A 21,579-nucleotide genomic window follows, 5' to 3' on the forward strand; every position below is an offset into this window, starting at 1 on the left:
GCGCCTTTCAGCCGCCAGCCCGCCGCCTTCCCGCCCACCCCGCCTCTGCCGCTCCGACATCTTCTGCCTCAGCCCGCCCGCGCGCTAATAAACACGTAGCGCTCGCCCTCGCCCCTTCTCCCCTCGGCCGGGCAGCGCCGGCGGCCGCCGCGGCGGCGGCGCGGAAGAGGGGGCAGGAGAACGCAGCTTCCCCCCTTCCCCCCCCATCCCCCGCTTCCCCGCTTGGCCGCCCCCGCCGCCGGGGAGCGAGGGGCGCGGCGCGGAGCGAGGGGCCGGGAGGGCTGAGGCGGGGGGCGCGGAGGAGGGAGAGGGAGGAGGAGGAGGAGGAGGAGGGGACTCTTTTCCCGGGCGGAGGGATCGCGCTCGCTCGCGCTGGCTGGCGGCGGCGGCGGCAGGGTTAGCGTTGGCGGCGGGTTGCTGTGAGTTGTTGTTTCCTCCTCCTGCCCGTGGGTTGAATGGTGGAGCCCAGACTCTTCCCGGTGAACGAACAGTGACAGCTACCAGGCGGGCGGGCGGGCGGACGCGTTTCGCTGGGCCCCGACGCTGCCGCGGGAGCGCGGCCTGAGGCCCCCCCCCCTCCCCTCCTTCCCCCCCCCCTCCCCTCCCCGGTTTTCGCCTCGCCATGTCCGGGGACGGCGGCAGCAGGCACACGGCGGAGCTGCGAGCGGGTGAGTGCCTTGCGGGGCGGCGGGAACCGAGCGGGGGGCCGGAGAGGGGCGGCGGGGAGCGGGGGAAGAAAGAAAAGCTCCGGCGGCGGGGAAGGGGCGAGCTGCAGCCCTCACCGCCTGTCCTCTCCCCTCAGAGCTCTACTTCCTCATCGCTCGCTTTTTGGAGGACGGACCCTGCCAGCAAGCGGCTCAGGTAGGGGATGGATGGATGGAGGGAGGGATGGGGTGGAAGGAAGGATGGAGGGAGGGAGGGATGGATGGCGCCGGGCCTGGCGGGGAGGGGGCGGCCGGGCCGAGCGGGCGGCGCGCTCCCAGCCTCATCCTCTTTCTCCCTTTTTCCCTCTTTGTTTTTTTATTTAAAACCGGCCCCCTTTTCTTATACCCCCCCCCACCCGCCGCTTTTGTTGTTGCTGCAGGTCCTGATCCGAGAAGTGGCGGAGAAAGAGGTAAGCGCCGCTCGCCCCGCCTGCGGCCTCCCCCCCCCCCCGCCGCTCTCCCCCGCCCCTGCTGGGGGCTCGTCGGGCGGGGGGAGCCGCTCACCGGGCGCCCTCTCTTCCCTCCCGTAGCTGCTGCCCAAGCGGACGGACTGGACGGGCAAGGAGCATCCCCGGAGCTACGAGAACCTGGTGAGAGGCCGCGGGGCGGCGGGCAAAGTTGTGTGGTGGTTCGTGGGTTTTTTTCCTTTCCCCCCTCACTCTCCCTGAGCAGTCCGATAAAAAAATTGAATTTCCCGCAAAAAAAAAAAAAATCAGCTTTAAAAAAAAAAACAACCCCGAAAACAAACTTTGGAGATTTTTTTTTTTAACAAAACGCCTCAAAACCAGCCTCGGCGTCCGTCCCCCTTCCCCCGGGCCCGGTGGGCGGCGGCGGGGTCCCGCCGGCGCGGGGTCAATAACAACAAGCGCCCTAACGCGCCAGCCCCGGCCTGGAAATAGAGGTACGTCATGGACGCGGCGCGGGCGGGCGCGAGCAGCGCGGGGCGGGGCCAGCGCGGGCCGCAGGCGGGCGGGCAGCGCCAGGCGGGGGCGCTCTCCGCCGCGCGCCACCCGCGCGCGCACAATGGCGGCTGCCCGCGCCGGGCGGGAGCGGGGCGGCGGGCGGGGGCTGCGCGGCGGCCCGGGGCCGCGGTGCCCCGGCGGGTTTTTGGTTGGGTTTTTTCTGTTTTTTTTTTTTTTTTTTTTTTTTTCTTTCTTTCGTCCTCGCTGCTCCGTTCGCCGGGGTCGGGATCCGCGTCGCGGGAGGGTCGGTCTGAGGCGTCCTCCGGGCTCGGTGCGTGCGTGAGGCGGCTTTGCCGGTGTTTTGATACGGCGTGTCTGGTGCGTGGGAGTGACCGGGCTTCCCAGGTTCGCATCGCACATCTGACTCGCGTAGCTCTTGGTTTTCCCTGCTTTTTGTTGTGTTGGTTGTCTTGTTTTTGGTTTTTTTTTTTAATCCCCAGTGCGTGCTTTTCATCTCAGGTGCAGATCAGTGATCAAAAAAAGTGTTACTTGCACTGGTGTAGCTCTTGCTGGCAAAGAGGGGCCTGGATATTTTTTTCTTCTGATACGTTGTGAACTCCAGTACTTGGGAAAACAGCAATTAAGGTGTCTGAACTGTGTCTGTTAGCTGCTTGTTGCCGGCATTGTTTTCATTACAGGTGCAGTGTTGTATAATTCAGTCTCTGAATTTCTGAATGGAATTTCAGAGGAAGACTGAGCCCTGCTTGTAGTGTTCGCCAAAGCGAGATTTCCCCTCCAGGCTTTCTAGTTGGTTGTGTTAGTTCTGAACTCTGGTGCTTCTGAGACTTGGAGAACTTTTGAGCTCACACAAAAGGAGATGGAACAGTTCACGTCTGTAATGCATCCCGTGAAGACAGTTGGCGTATACATTGTTTTAGTTGTATTACAAATGTTACAGCTAGAATGATCGGTGTGTACTGTGGTTGGAACAGGCTTGCTTACTGCATCGGTTTTCTCTGAAGCAAGAGGCCTAGGCATTTTAATGCGTGTGGTGTGGAAGAATTGATAGCAGTTGACTTGTTGAAAACATATGCATACATGCCAATGCTTTTCAATTTTTGTGAAATCAAAGATCATGAAGAAATTCTACTGGGAATTTCAAAGTGCTGATACTTTTGCATGATATATTATGCTATTCATATTTATTTATTTGTAAGATGGTAAGGACATTTTATTTATTTCAAACAGTGGTTAGAAGTTGCATAGTAAAACTTGCCATGAATCTTTCTCTTTTATGCTATAAATGATAAAGAATTGGAGGTGCAGTCTCAGTGTAGAATGGATTTGGGTTTCTTCTGTGTAGTTGGAATATTAAAAGATGTGAAGAAAGTGAGGAAGAAGACACTTTAAAAGTTGAAGTAAGAAGACTTGCTGAGAAATAAGTTCGTTCAGACTGTTCTTTCCAAGAAACATCTTTTGTTTGTTGGAATGCAGGCAAATGCTAATTTAGTCAGAATTGGTATGTAGTGACATAAGATGTACTTCCTCACGCTTTTGGGCTTGATCCTGGATACGTATTTGGAGAGATGATGCTGACTAGGTCCTGTCTTTTTTCTTAGTCTTCTGTTCCTAACAAAGTTTTGTTAGACTTCCTGATAAACCTTTCCCACCTTGTCCCTAGATCTTGAAAGAGGAGGGAAAAGAAATTGATTAGTTTGTTCTTGATGCTTCTCTCCACCCTCTCTGTCTGCTCTTGCTTCAGTTGTCAAAGATGTGTGAACTTTGTATTATGTGACATTTTAGGCTTGTGAAAGCTGGTGTGGTTGCAGGGTGACAGTTACGTTTCATACAGAGGAGTGTTTTTCACAATGTCTTGTTCCATTAAAGAAAAACTAGTTTATCTCAAACCAAACAATCTGTAGCTTTTAAATTAAATGCTGATGATGAGCTAGCCTTCTGTTTGTTCATTTTTTTCACTTAAAAAAAAAAAATTCCAGCTTCAAGATGCTGATTGTTCTTTCTGGAGAAGGCATGTTTTGATACCACTTCTCAGACTTGAATGCCTTGAGATTTTACTAAACTCTGTAGAAGGGGCTGAAGAAATAAAAATACCAGTAAATGTAGTGTTAGATGTCTGAGTTTTACTCTGGGAGGGAATAAAGGCTCTGTGTAACAGGTGATGGGATTTAATCCCAGGCTTCTGTTTCATTGTTTGGAAAATCATGCCTTTTATTTTACATGTATTTGAGTGGATCTCTTTTCAAGAGATGATGGTGTTCCTGGTTTTGTCCTCATTTTGAAGACATTTATGTAGGAATTCTTAATCTGTCTGTTGTTGGACTGAAATTCACAGCCTTAGATATTTTATTTCTGCAACTTAATTTCTGCAAATAATGTTAAACCCAATGCAATTTTCATCTTCTAAATTACCTTCATTTTTCTGTTTGGTCAGTGAAAGTAAATGTTTCATTTTCTTACAAGCTAACACCATGCTGTGCAGGCTTGTAACATTACAGGAAAAATTACATGAGTTCAGAAATGCCATTATACTATGTTTTGTATTCTTAAGTGATTTTTCCTGAATTCAAATATTTCTGTATTATATTTTTCTACAGTCACCATTTGTGGTATAAACCACTTGAATCTTGCTTTGAGACTGTAGTCTCTTATTTCAGAGTGCCAATCTCGTTTTTGTATTGTCAGTATTAAGATTTCTTTTTGTGCTATAACCAAAGATTTCCTGAGAATGAGCCCCTGGTAGGCCACTTTCAACCTAGGTCTACCACGGGTGGTGGGACTCTTCAGTAACGGATCTTGGCATGTTTTGTATTGTCTTGCATTAGCTGTGAAAACTTACTAATTGTAAGCCAGCTATTTTTCCTCTCTTTTTGAAAGACTGAGGATTTCTCGTGATGGGGGACAGAAATTGAGGAGTTTTAAGAGTTAACAGCTCACTTTAGCAGAGCGAGGCAGCCTTGTGGATTGTTTATAGATTGTGGTTGAATGTGTTTAAGCGTTGTGTAGTTAGGCTTTAAAACGCGTTTGTTAGGGCCTTGACACATGAACAAGCCATGGTGCATCATTTGACTCCAGGGTAATTGTTTTTTCACATTGCAGTTTCACTGTGGGTGTAGCTGCTCTAATTGTACGCTGTGGGCGAAAGCTATGCGTTTCTGCTGCGTCCCTGGTGTAGGTGCGAGCGCTCATCCGAATGTGCGGGCAGTCGGGTACGGGAGCTGAGCTGTCGGAAAGATGAACGGCACAAAAATAATTTTCAGATGGTTCAGCTCTCCTTTTGTGTTCAGTAGCATGAATCCTACCACCACCAGGAGGGAGATGATAGGAGTGTGCGTGGAGGGCTTTGGGAGTGTGTTGGGGTTGCCCCTTTTGGGAGCAAAGTGAACTTCAGCTGGATGAAGCCCGACTGTTAAGGTTCACCGCAGTCAGTCAGAGCTGCTGTAGGGCGTGGTTGAGTTTTTGTTGTTTGTTTGTTTGGGGGGGTTCGGGTGGGTGGGGTTTTTTTTTGTGTTTTTTTTTTTTTTAAGGTCTTCTAGAATAAAAGATCAGAACCATTGTGTTAACTTTCTTTTTCTTACCTGAAGTATTCATGTAACTGTCGTTTTCTCTGCCGAATTAGAATTTTACTCATGTTGGTGGTGGTTGAGGAGGGAGGAGGCAGGGAAATTCACTTCAAATATGAAGACAGTGCGATGGATTTAGTAGGCAGTAAGCCCCGTTTTCAGGGACTGTTTGTTGCTATTTTGCTAACATCTGTCCCTTCCTCTTCCCCTGCCCACAATTAGGAAACGTGATTTGAAGTGAAAATGACAAAAGTCTGTTTCAGGCCGTCCTGCTGTTCTTTTTGGTTATGCGAAGGTATGTGAAGTTACAAAGAGTATCTGTGCGACTGGGACGCTAAGTATGTTGACACTGTGTATTTCTTTGTTCGTATAATACCTAACATAGTAAAGCCTTTTAGGCAGCATTGTGGTTACTGTTTAATAATTCTGTTTCTTATTAAGTAACCAGATAATAAGGGGTTTGTTTCTTCAGGAAATCTTGTGCTGTAAAGGCGTTCAAAGAAATAGAGAGCAAAAATAAAACTTCATTGAATCGGAGAGCTGTGTCATCATCTAGTTTTTGTTATTAGCAGTATTTTGAGGAAAGTCTATACAGTGTTCTGGAAGGTGATCTGAAAGACTTGGCGCTGGAGGCAAGAAACCCTGTGAAATGGTTGTGGGCTTCAGCGATGTTTTTGGTCTTGCTATCAATGCTTCTGTTGGACATACATCAACTTCGGTGATTTCTTTTCAGTTCTGAAAGCTAAACACTTCTGTTTGTGGTACAGATTGCTCCCATAGCTGGGAATCTAGGTGATGTTGGAGCCTCTCTGTTCAAACTACTGCGTTCTGATGAGGAGGAACTCTCATTCATTGTGAGAAGTACCGCACATTTGTTTGTTCAGCACATAATCAAGAGAATTGTCTGCGTCAACTGTTTTGCGCTAGTTCTTTCAAACTGAGACTAAAAAACACCGTAGAGAGATGGGCTGAAGAGGAAGGTCAGGTTTCTAAGGCGTACTTTTATTTAAAAAAAACGCCGAAAGCAGAACCACAAAAAACCCACAAAACATGAATGAGTTTAAGATGGGCAAATAGGTACAGGTAATCTAACGGTAAGAGATGTAGTTGAATGTCTTAGTCCGTAAGGCTGAAAATGCTACTGCTGTTCATACCTTCTCATGTGGTAAGTAGCAAGCTTGCAGCAGTCTGTTCATATTAAGGTTTGAGTTTTTTTGTCTGCTGTGGCCTCACTTGTCTTAAAAGCATTAAATAGTTGAAAAACTAGTATGTTCTTGGGATGGCTGGTTTCATAAAGGTCTGTTTCATTAGAGAAAAAGTTATCTCACGTTATAAAATCATAGGCATTCCTATAAGAAATAATGCCTAAGTATTCATATACTTTTAGCTCAGGCATGATTAGAAAGTACATGAGAAATAAATACGCTTCGGGGAAAACAGTTAATTCTCCAGTTCTCTCCTCCCTGTTATCTTTTACCTCCCTGCCCCCCAAAAAACCCCTCAGATAATGAGAATGCTTCAGAGAGAAGTCGTGGCACATTACTGCAATTCCTAATTTTAAAGGGATAAGGCAGTGGCTGGTGGTGCAGGGTGCTCATTTAGATTGATGGTCTGATATAGTACAACAATTACTGTAATTCAATTTGGAGCTTGTTTTGGATAATATGTTACATAGCAGAATAGTTAAAGCTGGGACAGCTGCTGTTGTTATTAGGATTGAGCTCTCACATCTTGAAATACAGGTAGCTGAATAGCTTAGATTTTGTTGTTAAATATCTTTGTGTGGAAATGTATTTTTCTGAAAGATGTTTACAGTCAAACTTGTAGTTAAGCATGTTAACTGTTGGCGTGTCGGGGAAAAAAGCCCCCAACAGCAATACTTTGGAGAATGTTTCGGTATGCGCAATGCTTAGAGCAGAATCCGGGGTAGAGTCGTATTTTTCTCGGTGTCCAAAACACTGGCAGTGAACAACTGCATTATGTATTACAAATTTAACTAAGTAGCCTAGGTCAAATTGTAATTCTGTTAATGTATTCATTGTGATTCTGATACTGAACTATTCTGCAGAGTCACGCAGAGTGAAAATATAAGCACTTAAGTCTATTTCAAAGATAATAAAGATTTGAATGTTAGTCCAAATAGCTGTGTAGCTGCATTTTGTGTATTCCCATGCTGTTTGGAGTGAGTAAAGTTGGGGGCAGTAGGTAAAGAGTGAAGTTGAGGGTATGCTGCTTCTTATTTTCTAGAAAACATTATTTGTGTTTAAGATCTGAAAATTTTGTACTTGCTAACAGAGTTCTGAGTTTTATTACAGTAATGTTTAAGAAATGTTATTAAGTTGTCTCGTTTGAAAAGTCTCTTTGAACAAAAAGAGAATTCATTATTATACTTGTAAAAGCATATCTTCTGTGAATTTCTACTGGAGGAAAAGAGCAGAATTAGATGTTGCAGAAAGCCTAATAGCAGGAGGAAAGGAACCAGCTAGAATTTCAGCTAGGCGAGACTGGCAGAGAACAGAAACTGTGCTGTTTGTATACTGTTTGACATCACAGTTTTGGCATAAAATTTTAAAATTCATGTTTGTAGAGTCCAGTTTTCACTTTTCATTTAGAGGTGTATGAGTTTTAAATATTTGTACATACGTTACTTTTTTTCCTTTTACTTTTACTTTTTCCTCTTGGAATTGGGGATTGATATCAAGACAAATTCCCATCATTCTGCTGAGTTGTCATGAGCTTTTCTGTTTCTGGCAAAGCTTGTAAAGTGTCCTTTAAAAAAAAAATTTACCCCTTTTTTTTGTCACATCTTGACTTGAAAGTACTCTTGACAGTTTGTTGTTGTTATTGTTTTGAGAGGAGGACACAGGATGGCAGGAATATTTTATGTTGGTTCTAGCTTCATTTTACAGTTTGTCAGTGCCAGAATTATCTCCTGGTAGGTTGTACCTTAGAACAGTCTGAATAATTTTACCTTTCAAGCCGTTCTTTGTCATCTAAAGTATTAAGTAAACTTCCTTACCTTGTCCTTTCTTGAGCTGTTGCTACTGCATTGTGATTCTCTTTTCTGCCTTCCCCCCCCCCCCCCTTTTTTAAAAGAGAGAAATAAAGACTAAGGTGAATTTCTTTTACACAGTTTTTTTCAGTTGTAACTTCTACTGTAATGCTAATAGTCACACACACAAATTGGCACGGGAACTGGGAACCGGCTTCCTAGAGAGGTGGTCGGTGCCCCAAGCCTGTCAGTGTGTAAGAGGCATTTGGACAGTGCCCTTAATAACGTGCTTTAACTTTTAGTGAGCCCTGAAGTGGTCAGGCAGTCGGACTAGATGATCGTTGTAGGTCCCTTCCAACTGAACTTTTTTATTAATGTTGTTAAAAGATTATTATTTTTTTCTGATGGAGAAGAAAGTACTTCATCTAGAGAAAACTTAACTAATAGCCAGTTTTTAATAGATTATTTAAATTCAGCCATTTCCTTTTTTATAGAAAGAGATAAAGGGAAAGAAGTAAGTCTAAATAAAACCTGTAAGGAAGTGAAGTTTTTTCCCTAGCAGATCTTACAGGGAAATGAAGCTTACCTTTTTATTTTCAGAAGTTTCTTGTGTATGCTTTAGTTTCATACAGGAAAATGAGAGCTGAATGTTGACTGTGTCTGGTTTGTGAAATAGTTTTATAAACTTGCTGGAGCTGAAAAGTGTTTAGATGGCCAGTGTCACTTTTTCTTTTAACCATACAGCTCACTTAGTGTTGTTGAATCGGTTTTGTTAGTGGGCTGGTTGCAAATGCTGTTTAGTAGCGAACAATGATTATTCAGACAAATGCTGCTCAGAAGCATCACAAAACTGCTGTGTAACTTGGCATAAGTAGCTGTTTTCACAAATGGACTTAAATGAGGAGAGAGTATAGTGGGTGTGTAAGCTATCTATTAAAACAAGAGCTTTAATAGGAACGATCAAGAATAATACAAATAGATCTGCATTTCAAAACATCTGCTTTAAAAACTGCAAAAGGAATTGAGCCTACCTAGTTTCTGCTGAAATAAAAAAGTGAACACATGGCTTATGAAAAATCATGAGAAATATGACTCAAGATGTCAGCTAGCTGTGGTTTTGGAACGTGTCAAAGCTGATTTGCTCCATTTGCTTTGGATTTTGTGTATCTGTGAGGATGTGTAAAACTGAAGGGTCTTGAGCAGGATGAAATGACAACTATTGCATGTATAGTTCTAATATTTGTGGTTGAACCAAAAAAATGTCAAATTGTTAATCTTTTACAGTTCAGATTCTGCAGATGTGAAGTCTGGTTTCAGATAGAATTATACAAAGAGCAGTAGTTGTTTTTGCACTCCTTTTGATAGGAGTGAATGAGAACAAAAGCTAAGGAAATGGATCAGGGCTGTTGATGGCAGAAACTGTACTTAGCTTTGTCATTACTTACAGCCATTCTGATATTTTGGGGCTCTCAAGCATGTGTTTTGGCTGTGATTCCTCCTTTAGGTGGGAAAAAGCAAGTTTTATTTGCATGTTACTGATAAGAAAAATTAATCAGAATAGCAAGGTCTGAATTCAGTGGATTTGTTTTTTTTGCCACTCTTCTAACAGGGTGCCTCTCTGAAGACATTAAATTTAGTCATTTGAAATGTATTTATCTGTACAATCAACTGTAATTTTATTAAAAAAATATAATTTATAGTATTTTTTTAAAGAAAAGCCTTTTTTAACTTGTGTGAATTTTGTAAGTAATTTAACTTACAGGCAGTCAAATTCAGGCAGCTTGCAAGGCCTTCTACAAATGTAATATAATTGACAGAAGGAAAGCCCTGCTTTCCTGGAAACAGCTGAACATTTGCCTGCTGATAGGAAATAGTGAATGAATTCCTTATTGTGGTTTGCTTGCCGTCCAGCTTTTGCTTTACCAATTAAACCGTCGTCATTTCAACTCTCAAGTTTTCACTCTTTTTACCCTTCTGATTTTCTCCCCTGTCCCACTGGCGGGGAGCGAGCGAGCAGCTGTGTGAGGCTGAACTGCGAGCCGGGGATAGACCATGGCAGGAGCAAAAGAGCAAACTTCCTCCGTCACTAGAAGGTTGTGGTGTTGGCGGTGGGAATTACCGGTGTAAGGAAGGCTTTTCCACAGCCTCGGTTTCAGACGTCGGCATTCCTTATGTTAACGAACTGCTTGAATATGTGAAGCAGTTACAGTGTGTCAGCAAGATAGGAGCACATTTGATGAAGAATGAGGTATATTCCTGTGAATTGGGTGTTATACAGAGGCGTCATTCTGCCTAAAATGTCAGTCACTGCCTTCTCTAGTTGCAGAATAACAAAACATCACAAGCTTTTAGTGCAGTAATTTTTTCTTTTCCTTTTGTAAAGTCAAACTGTGAAGATGTGTTTCAGGCTGTATGAAGGATAAAGCTGCTATGTGCCAAATGCTGTACAAGAACTGAAGAAAACTGAGTTTCTATCCTCTCATTTTTATTATTTTATATTTTCTTTGTGATACTCTAAGCTGACCATAGTTTATGCATTTTAAAAATGCTATTTCTTAACCAAAAGCTTTATGTTAATAGGCTTTTACTGTTGTCACACATACATTTTGAAGCTTTTCTCCTTTGTTACATAAGATGATCTTCTGATCTAGAATTATAGTAGTTCAAAAGAATGAACTGATTTTGTCCAGGCAGTAATTAATACTGGTTCAACACTGGTATATTCAAGTAGTGAGAAAAGATCTGTTGTTCATTAATAGGAGCTTGTTTTGGTGCTGTGCGGTTGAAAACTATGAGCAGTTACAAAAACTGATCATGTTTGTAGCCTAATAGCATACCACATATACCAATTTTAAGGTGGAATTACTTAAGCCAACATTTTTGTTTAAAAGCTTTGGGTGTAAAAAAAAAAAAATTCCAATTGTGGGGCTTCAGCAAGGTCTTGTGACTTAGGTGAGTTGAGGCAGAATTGTCTTATACAAAGCTATGTTATTTATTTGGTATATGTGAATCTTCCAAAAATTCTGTAAGTGTTGCTGTCCTTACAGTCTTTGTCTCATCATTATCTTACAGTAACTTAAATTGACCAGACCACTATTTAAATACACTATTGAACATATACTTCACATTTTTCACTGTGGTTATATAGGAGCTTATTAGTCTATGACCAACTGTGCCTTGAAGTCAGAAAGTAGTAAATACCAACAGTTCTCTGTACAAAGTGGTGTGTGCTGAATAGAAGAATTAATTAGGACCAGCTGGAATGAATTATTGTACTTAAAGGTCATTATTTGTTTTTATCCTTAATACACTATAATTTTCTTATGAATTTGTGTAACAATCTGGAAGAAAAACCATTAAAGCAGTAATTCTTCAAAAATATTATGTTCTTTGTCAAATGTTTTGTTTGCTTTTTCATATAATAGGTGAAATATTACAGACACTTGGCACCTGATCACTTGCTTCAAATATGCCATCGACTTGGACCGCTTTTAGAGCAAGAAATTCCCCAAAGTGTCCCTGGAGTGCAGACGTTATTAGGAGCTGGCAGACAGTCTTTGCTTCGTACAAACAAAAGTATGAAAATTTTATGAGAATTTTGAGAGTTCTTTCATGTATTTTCTGCATTTTCGCATGAAAAAAAGCTTGCTTACATTTTTTGTATAATTCTTCTAAAACAGGTTGCAAACATGTTGTGTGGAAGGGATCTGCTCTTGCTGCACTACATTGTGGGAGGCCTCCAGAGTCCCCGGTAAATTATGGCAGTCCACCTAGTATAGGTAAGTCAGTTTTATTATGGCAGTGCCATTGTAATACCTAACTCCCAGGGTGATTGATTATTGTAATGAAGAGAGCTAAGTAGTAGTTCTGTTTATATTTGCCCTTGTTTTGTGTCATATACCTTACCTTTAATAGTATTTTTATTAAGATGTTGTGTTGTCATATGTACTGGTTTGTACGTGGGGAAGAAATGGGTATTGTAAATTCCCATACTAGTTCTGCTCTGAAGCTAATTTTGTCTTTGAAGTAGAAATGGAATAAAATGTGTTTCAACAATGAATACATGCAAATAAAACTCTTCTTAAAGATGTAATGAAACTGTTGGTAGATAAATAATAGGTACCATATACAACTTAAAACCAGGGCAGCGTGACCTGCACCTGTTGTTGGGGAGAAAAAGTCACGTAGACTGGTAGTGGTTTTCTTTGGTAAGATTTGAGTGTCATGTAGGAGCTATTCTTTCTGCTGTCTGGTCCATTCAGTAATTTTGTAGCTGTGCTTTAGTTTGCTATACTGTATCATGAAGCGTGCACATGCTGTCTGTACTGTTGAAAAACTGAGAAGGTGGAGGTCAGGGGTATTGTATTGTTTTTCTTTGTTTTTTTTTTCCTAGTTGTTATTTTTAAGCTCTCATATAGTCACTAAAACACGTTTGGTAGCTTTCAACCTTTTAGCAAGATGATACGTGGCTTTTTAGTTGCTAGAAGAACCAAGATGTGATATTCTAGGAGATTTTTTTAAGGAGCGTCCTTTTGTCACAGATAGAAAAATGTGCAAAATCACTTGTGTCTTTTTGTCTTTCTCTGTTGATGTCCAGGGAGGGGAAGACAGTGAAGACCAAATTACCAGTTTGGATTATACCAAAACGGTATCGGTTTATACCAAAACAGTAGTTGCAGATAGATACGCAGTGTTGGGTGAGAGTGGGCTGGGAATGTACAAGTGCCTGGCTCCTGAGCAGCTGCAGCTGCTGCAAAGACAAAGGTTTCTGTCTTGGCAAGAAAGAGAAGATGGAAGATACATTGCAGGAACTAATGAGTAACAATGTACAAATACATAGGTAGGTGCTTTTCAGAACAGAGGCATTTTTAACATTGCCATTACAGTTTTTCAGTCTCTAAACTCCTTTTGGAGGCTATTGGTAGCCTGTAAGCTTTCCATGAATTGCGAGATATATATATGTATATAGAAAAAAATAAAATAACTGAGAGAGCGTAATTTGGGCTATTTATTTCTAATGTTGAAGAAACTCAAAATCATGTCTCCAAATGCATACCATTACACTTTACTTAGAGAACTATAGTTCTCTCTAAACAGCTGAAGCAGAAGCATGCTACAGCTAAGAAGCTCTTAGGGGTGAGCACAGCCAATTTTGTCTCGGTCAGACAACGAAATGTGTGGTGTCCTAGTAGCTCTTCCATTTTAAAGCACAAGTTGCATGCTTTCCATGATATTGCTGTTGATGCTTGGAATGTAGGAAGAGTTTTGCTGGGTGTTTAGTGGTAAGTTTTCAGAACCTCCTCACCTTGTATGTGAATTGGTCAGAGCTGATTCGCTTAAACCCTCGTGCAGCACATGCATCCGTTCAGTGTGGCTTTATTTAGAGCTGCTGTTTTGGTATTCATTTAGATTGTTGCTTCTGTGTTGTGCTCTGGCTGTGGGGGAGAAAATGCTTGTTGCTGAGTAGAATAATTCCACTCTTGAGTGGCTGTGCCTTGGCTTGAAGACTGTAAACTTGGAAAACCTTGGGCTATATCAGCAGCTGTTTCTGCAAGGTGGCTGGACAGCTGAGCTTTCTAATAGCTAGGATTTCTTTAGGTGTTTCCTTACCTTTTCCTTTACTTGGGAATACATTTTAAAACAGGTTGGACAAACTGGAGTGGAAGAGGACTGTTTTGCATTGTACTGTAGATTGTTCCATGGTATTTAGATTTAAAGGGGAGAAGGGCCGTCTTGTGAAACTCATGGCAGCAGGATTTCAAAGAAAGTTGTAGAGTTACCGTGGTAGTAGAATTAAATATTAAGAAAAATAACTTTCAGACTCTTTAGGGAAGAACAAGTGAGGCTTTCTAAATAAATGTTATTTTTATTGAACCTTTTGCAGACCACTGAATATTTGCAAAATTACAGTTATTTCAACATACCACTTTTTTTGTGACCAATGATTTCCTTTTCCAAACATTGAGATAAGTGCTGGTAACTGAGTGTTTTCAACTGTGAGGTGTATTTGGAATTTTTTGGGTATCTGTTTCAGAGCTGTGTGTTAAAGCATTTGTCTTTGATTTATCCTATTCTAGTCTGATCCTCTCAATGAAGTAGTGAACTGGAATGACACTTCTTTTAACTAGACAATTTTGTTCTGTTTCCTTAAATAATGTCTCATTTTCCCCCTGGGAAAGCTGTATTTTATGTATTTGCCCGACAAAAAAAAATCGGAACCTGTTACTCTTCAGGCTGTATGTATTTCGGGTGGAGAACCCACTAACGATTGAGGAACAGAGAAGGTACTGAAGTCTTTTTATCTTATGCAGGAAAACTTAATTTACATCTCACTGAACATCTGAACATACAGAAATGTTCATTCGTTAACTGCAGTTAAAATACATTTGTACAAATATGTACTTCTCCAGAAAACCTCAGAATATCTGTAGAACATAATAAAGAGAAAACAAAACTTCAGTACGGAATAGTCTTTGTCCGCTTGCTATCACTTGTGCAACATACCTTATAAAAAGCTGCTGAAATGCCTAATTAAGAACGAAAAGAGCTATGACATATGTTTACTTTGTTAAAGATCCCATTTTCTTGGATACAGAAACAGAAAAACTACTCTTTTCCAGTGGTTTTCAGGTGAGGGTTTTCAGGCTGAAAAGCATAGAACCAAAGCATAAAGCTCTGAGAGCTTTGAGCTCAAAGCCCTTGGGAAAGCGGGTCAGTCAGGTGTGAGGACCTGAATGAGACTGGCTGTTCGCCCCAGACAACAAAGAATGTTTTTCCTGACTGATGAGTGTATCTGCCTTTCAAAAATAGTGTGTCATGGTCTTGCCGAATAGTCCACTTCAAAAAAAGTTCCGAGGCGTTTTGCACTTTTGTCGCAGTTTCTTTATTAAATGATGCTGCTGTTTTGGCTGTAAATAGAATCTGAGGTTCTGAAAGTGGTGTAGATGTCTGTTTTTAGAAATACAATAAATAGGCCTAAAAGCTAACCTAAAAGTATTTCGTGTAACCATATTGCTCTGTTAATTATAGTAAAAAACTAAAATAAAGCAAGCCATGTTGTGTTAAAGGAGCTGTTTAAAAGTAGCATCTTGTTACACATTTATTCAACTCTAAAGTGAATTATACTAAAGTAAATTACTTCTTGTTATGCAAGAAGAAATGAGCTACAGAAGTCTTATGGTACTTATACTTTTGAGTAAAATACGAACTGAATAAATACATAGTGAAAGCAAGTCGGATTACATTGAAGTCAGGGAACAGTTTGGAAATGCTTGAGATTGTATAATTTTCCTTTGTTTTTACCTTCTGCCTTTCCAAACATCTTGCCTCCCACGTCTCTGAATTAGTTAGGTTTGGAAGTTAGTTTCACTGAGAAAATTAATATTTTATGTAAAGTTTTAGATGTATGTAGAATTTTTATGTTTTCAGAGATGCAGCACTGAGGAGCCAGTATACTTTTACTTTTGTGAAATGGTCAGAGACAAGTTCTGGCTTGATCCAATTGCTACCTTAACCATGTTACCTGATTGACAATCATCTGTAAGCCAGGAGACTTGGAGTACTGCCTAGAGTTTAGAAGTTGAACAGAAAAATGGTAGGAAGATAGAAGTCAATTCAAACTGTGTTTTTGACCTGAGACATCTTTACAGAAGGGAGAAAAAGCACCAACACCCCACCACTGGGTGCTCAATACATTTAATCTTACTAGCTTGGAGAGTTGTACTGGCTTTGTGTGGCGAGGTTTTGGTAGCGGGAGAAGCTTCCCCTATGTCCAGTAGAGCAAATGCCACCAGCTCCAAGATGGACCCACTGCTGGCCAAGGCTGAGCCCATCAGTGATGGTGGTAGCGCCTCTGGGATAACATATTTAAGAAGGGGGGAAAAAACCTGCACAGCTGCAGCCAGAGAGAGGAGTGAGAATCTGTGAGAGGAACAATTCTGCAGACACCAGTGAAGGAGGAGAAGGTGCTCAGAGGAGTGCTCCAGGCGCCAGAGCAGAGGTTCCCCTGCAGCCTGTGGAGAAGACTGTGGTGAGGCAGGCTGTGCCCCTGCAGCCTGTGGAGGACCCCATGCTGGACCAGGTGGATGCCCAAAGGAGGCTCTGACCCCCTGGAGAGCCCATGCTGGAGTAGGCTCCTGGCAGGACCTGTGGAGAGAGGAGCCCACACCAGAGCAGGTTTTCTAGCAGGGCTTGTGACTCTGTGGGGGATCCACGCTGGAGCAGCCTGTTCCTGAAGGACTGCACCCCGTGGGGGACCCACACTGGGGAAGTTTGTGAAGAGCTGCAGCCCATGAGAAGTACCCATGTTGGAGCACTTTGTGGAGAACTGTCTCCCATGGGAGGGACTCCACAGTGGAGCAGGGTCAGAGTGTGAGGAGTCCTCCTGCTGAGGAGGAAGGAGCGGCAGAGACAGCGTGTGTGATGAACTGACCGCAGCTCCCAGTCACCGTCCCCTTGTGCTGCTCAGGGGAAGGAGGTAGAGAATTCAGGAGTCAAGTTAACCCAAGGAAGAAGGGAGGGCAGGGAGGAAGGTGTTTTTAAGATTTGGTTTTATTTCTCATTACCTTTCTCTGATTTGATTGGTATTAAAGCAAGCTGATTTCCATGAGTCGAGTCTGTTTTGCCCATGATGGTAACTGGTGAGTGGTCTTTCCCTGTCCTTATCTTGACCTGTGACCATTTTGTTCTATTTTCTCTCCTCTGTCCAGTTAAGGAGGGGGATTGATAGAGCGGTTTTGGTGGGCAGCTGGCGTCCAACCAGGGTCAATCCACCACAGGAGTGAAGGGAGTTGTCTACCAGTCCCTATTATTATTTTTAACAACACTGAATGCCTTGGTATTCATTAGAGGTGTGTCTAGCCTCTCGAGTTATGAAAGTTGATTCAATATGGGTAAGAGTTGTAAGTGAAGTATGTGTCATCCTCAGGTGTCATTCCAGGTTTCTTCTGAATCTGGTTCTATTTTTGTGTGAATTGAAGGAGAACAAAAGTGGATTCTGTCCTTCAGAATATAACTTTCATTAGTTAAATGCACCTCCAGAAAAGAAGAAAATGAAAGATAAGCCATAATGATCTATGATTCTGTGATGTTTGTGCGTGCTTTTTTAAAGGGCAACTTATACTTTGTAGAAAATTATGGGATTTTTTGCTGAGTAGTGGGTAAGGCAAATGACTGTCCCGCATCATTAAGGCATATTTCACATTCCAAGGTAGGACCATGTAAATAAGATGATGGAATTGGTCACTTTGATAACGGAAATAAGAAAGCCCGGGGCGGGGGGGAAATTGTCTTAGCTAATACTGATGTATCTTTCAAACCCCAAAATTTTCTTCCTTTTACAAATTGTTGATTTTTCTCTGAGCTGCTTGTTCTATTTTGGGCAGGGAGTAAGTTAGAAACATTCTGAAACTTTGAAGGCATTCAGCTGAGGCCTATCACATCCCTTCTGGATGGGAGAAAATCTATAACCTTTCGTAAGTTCCGCTGAGAGCTCCCACCATTTTACCTTCATGAGCTTTATATTTGATTTTTGAATTGTTCTGAGGGAAACCAAACACATAAGGTGATCTTTATTCTGAGATGTGTGGTTTTCAGACTAAGGTTGTTGACAGTAGAAGTGAGATTTTAAAAAACAAAGTTCCATTTTACTAACTTGTTTTAAGAGCCCAGCTCTCCACAGTTTCGGTTCCTGAGTGGCCCTTACAAAAACGAGTTTAAACTCCTACCTTTAGAGGTTAAGGTTAGAATCTTTGGGTAAAGAGTCCTGTGTTTCTCACCCTACCCTATTTTCTTTTTTCTTTTTTTTTTTTCCTCTTCTTCTTTCATAAAAGGTCCTGAGCAACTTTTTGTATTTGACTTTGCTTTCAAAGGAGGATTAGACTAGATGATTTTCAGAGGTCCCTTCCAACTTCAGTCATTCTGTGATTCTGCAGTAACAAAAGCCAAAGTTCTTCTAGCGTTAAATCTGGTAAGGGACATGAAGGAACAGAGCTTTTACAGGTCTGTCAGGAGCAGAAGGAACAGTAGGGCCTGCTCGTGAATGGGGCAGGGGACCTGGTGACAAAAGACCTGGAAAAGCTGAGGTATTTGATGTCGTCTTGGCGTGGGTCTTCACTGGTAATACCAGCCTTCAAAAATTTCAGCCCCTCGAGGCCAAGGGGAAGGTCTGGAGCAAGGAAGACTTTCCCTTGGTGGAGGAGGATCAGGTTAGGGAATGCTTAAACAAACTACATACGTAGTCCATGGGCCCTGGATAGGATGCACCCCTGGGTGCTGAGGGTGCTGGCTGATGTCATTGCAAGGCCACTGCTGATTAACTTTGAAATGTTCGTGGTGCTCAGGGGAGCTTCCTGAGGACTGTAAGAGGAGGAATGCCACTCCTGTCTTGAAGCAGGGCAAGAAGACGACTTTGTGGAACTAAAGGTGAATCCTCCTTGCCTCAGTCCTTGGGCAAGTGGTGAAGCAAATGCTCCTGGAAGCCAACATAAGGACAAGAACGTGGCTGAGAGTAGTTGGCATTGATCCACGAAGGAGAAGTCATGCCTGACTAGCCTATTAAATGGGATGAATGGCTTGGAGGATGAAGGTACAACAGTGAACATTGTTTATCCTGACTTCAGCAAGGCTTTCTAAACTGGCTGCCATAACATTCTCACTGATAAAATGGTGAGATACAGGCAGAAGTGTTGGGCTCAAAGGGTTGTGATCAGAATGAATTCCAGTGACTGGTATGGAGGCCAGTCAAGAGTGGTGTACTCCAGCGGTTGATACTAGAGCTGGTATTGTTCAACATCTTCATTAATAACTTGGATGATGAAACACCAAGTTTGCAGACAGTGCAAAAATGAGGAGTGATTTGTGGATCAGATGGTCTGTGCTGCCATTCAGCGGTACTTCGACAGGCTGGAGAAATGGGTCAACGGGAATCTAATGAAGTTCCACAAAGAGAAGTGCGAAAGTCCTGCCCCTGGGGAGGAATAACCTCATGCACCGGTGGACACTGGGGGCTGATCAGCTGGAAAGCAGCTTTGCAGAAAATGAGCTGACTGTCCTGGGATTGAACATGTCAGACGTTGAGTCTATAGTGTGCCCTTGCAAAAAAACAAAAAAAACAAGTGGCATGCTGGGCAGTGCGTTGCGATTATGTCGAGGGTGTTTCTTTACTCAGCATAGGTGAGATCACACGTGAAGTGCTGGGTCCAGCCCTGGGTTCCTCAGGGCAGGAAAGACATGGACAGACTGGAGCTGGCCTGTCAAAGTAGCAGGAAGACGATGAAGGGATTGAGGTATCTGTCATACAAGGAGAAACCAAGAGAGCTGGGATTGTTTAGCCTGGAGAAGAGAAGGTGTGGGGATTGTTGTCAATGGGTATGAATACTTGAATGGGAAGGTGTGAAGAAGATGGAGCCAAGCTCTTCCTGTTGATGCCTCCTGACAGGACAAAGACAATGGATGCTAGCTGAGAGGAAGTTAAACATAAGAAAACACCTTTTGGGGGTGATCAAAGGTCTGGCACAGGTTGCCCAGAGGGAATGCGAAGTCACCATCCTTGGAGATAATTCAAAACCTGACTGGATACAGCCCTGGGCAGCCTGCTCTAGCTGGCCCTGCTTGAGCAGGAGGGTTGGACTGGACAATCTCTAGAGGTTCCTTCCCGCCTCAACCATTCTGTGGTAGACCATCTCAGTCTTGGAGACTGGTCATGTTATGTGAAGATGAGCCCGGTTACCTAAAAACTAGAAGCCAATTCATTTTCTTTGGAACCAAAGGGTAAGCAATTCATAGCAACTTAAACGATAAAATTTGTGGCAAAGTGTTTTTTACATGTTCAAAACATCAACAAAACACATGGCTTTCTCAGGCATTGGTTTCTACTGATCAGTTAACTTCATTATTAGATACGAAGAATCCTGATTTTGAAACCAAAATGTCATTTGGAAGTAAGTGGTGGATTGTTATCCTGCGTTGCACAACAACCACTTAGTAACATCTACTTTTCTGGTTGGTTTGTTTTAAATTTTGTTTATTTGTAAAGTAGATCTTACGTGTGAGTAGTAGACAGGCATGTAAAGCTAAGTTAATATTAATTTTCTTAGTTGTCCAGGCATTAGATGGGAGTTCTTTCTGTGCAGTGTCCACTCCATCAAGAAGCAGGCAATTTCTGTTCTGTTGTTTTCTTCCTTCCTTCCAACCATTCTTACTTCTCTTCATGTTGGTTGACTCGCTGTATGGCCCAGCCAGTGCTCTCTAACCCTTCCCGGGATGAAGCCTCATCCTTCTTTCCTCCCTTACTGCGTACGGTTTGTGGCTCCCACTGCAGCTGTTCATCACTCTTGCTGTGACTAACACCTTTGTTCATACTGACTCACTTGTGTGAGGCCAAGCAAAATTTAAGCAAAGACGGAAAACTGCTAATATGGCTAAAAGGAGAGAGATAGACTTGCTGTCACAGGGGTTTCTGAAATCACTTTTTTCTAAATGCAGTTAAAATCAAGCTAAAATAGATTAGAGACTACATAAGGTCTGACAAGCGTTGGTGCTAGATATGGGTACCAGTTGTAATAAAACCAAAGGCCTGTATTTAGTACAAAGGCATTATTATTAACAGTTGGTAGCCTTTCTCACCTTGGTTAGCACCAGAAAAATCAATTTTGTTGTTCAGCTGCAGGAATTTGTTTTCGAGACACAACAGTTCTTAATTTTTACTTGTACTCTGGAGCAAAAAAAAAAAACCAGCTGTTTTGCTAGTAGAGTGTGCAGGTGACATTGGAGGTGTCAGTGTTTGGAACAAAAAGTGGGAATAGGTCAGTTAGAGAAGACAAGCTGGATTGCTTGGCAAAGTCAGTGAGAGTAAATATAAAGGTAGTTAAATGGAAGGGCATATTGAAGAACAATGGTGGATGTGAGAATTTAGTTTAAAACAACAACAAAAAAACAGTTTGAGAAGTGTTTTAAAAATTAACTGGTTTTGGACAGTGTTCAAGCCTGCCCTGCCAGTTGCATGATCTTGGTAAAAAACTTCCTTCCCATAGGATTTAAGTTCATAATACTGGGTTGTTTTTTTTTCCCCATGTCAAATCACTTTTTAATTCACTTAATTTTGTTTTTAACCGGTTTTGGGATTTAGCTATGTTGTAAGTTTTAATCAAGGTCAAAGAGTGGGTTAGATCCCAGTTTTCTTGTTTCCGGTATCACAGCATTGCCTCTCATTTCCTCCAGTAGGTTGATGGTTACTGAGCAAGGGGTTTTTCACCTGCTGAGTTTCACAGGGATATGTGAACTCATAGCAGGTTGCCTGCCGAGTTTCAGCATCCATGCAGGGACAGGAATGACTCTCACACATTGATACAATGCACAGTCGATTCGATTTATTGGTCTGCTTGCATGGTTGTATACATTTT

The 21,579-nt window shown here is 42.4% G+C and overlaps 1 protein-coding gene across 3 annotated transcripts in view; it reads left to right on the forward strand.

The window, feature by feature from the left end:
- Positions 1-348: 348 nt before the first annotated feature.
- Positions 349-21,579, forward strand: part of PHIP (PHIP subunit of CUL4-Ring ligase complex) — a 122,366-nt gene continuing 101,135 nt past the window's right edge. For 2 of the 3 annotated variants that reach the window (XM_075414472.1, XM_075414473.1), the window contains exons 1-6: positions 349-668; positions 803-861; positions 1,085-1,114; positions 1,235-1,294; positions 11,605-11,755; positions 11,860-11,958. In XM_075414472.1, the coding sequence (XP_075270587.1) occupies positions 623-668; positions 803-861; positions 1,085-1,114; positions 1,235-1,294; positions 11,605-11,755; positions 11,860-11,958 (445 nt within the window). In that variant the 5' untranslated portion in view covers positions 349-622. Of the gene's footprint in view, positions 669-802; positions 862-1,084; positions 1,115-1,234; positions 1,295-11,604; positions 11,756-11,859; positions 11,963-21,579 lie in introns of those variants that run through there. The other variant, XM_075414474.1, reaches the window with a different exon arrangement.

This window comes from Opisthocomus hoazin, chromosome 2 (assembly GCF_030867145.1).
Source record: "Opisthocomus hoazin isolate bOpiHoa1 chromosome 2, bOpiHoa1.hap1, whole genome shotgun sequence".
NCBI lineage: Eukaryota > Metazoa > Chordata > Aves > Opisthocomiformes > Opisthocomidae > Opisthocomus > Opisthocomus hoazin.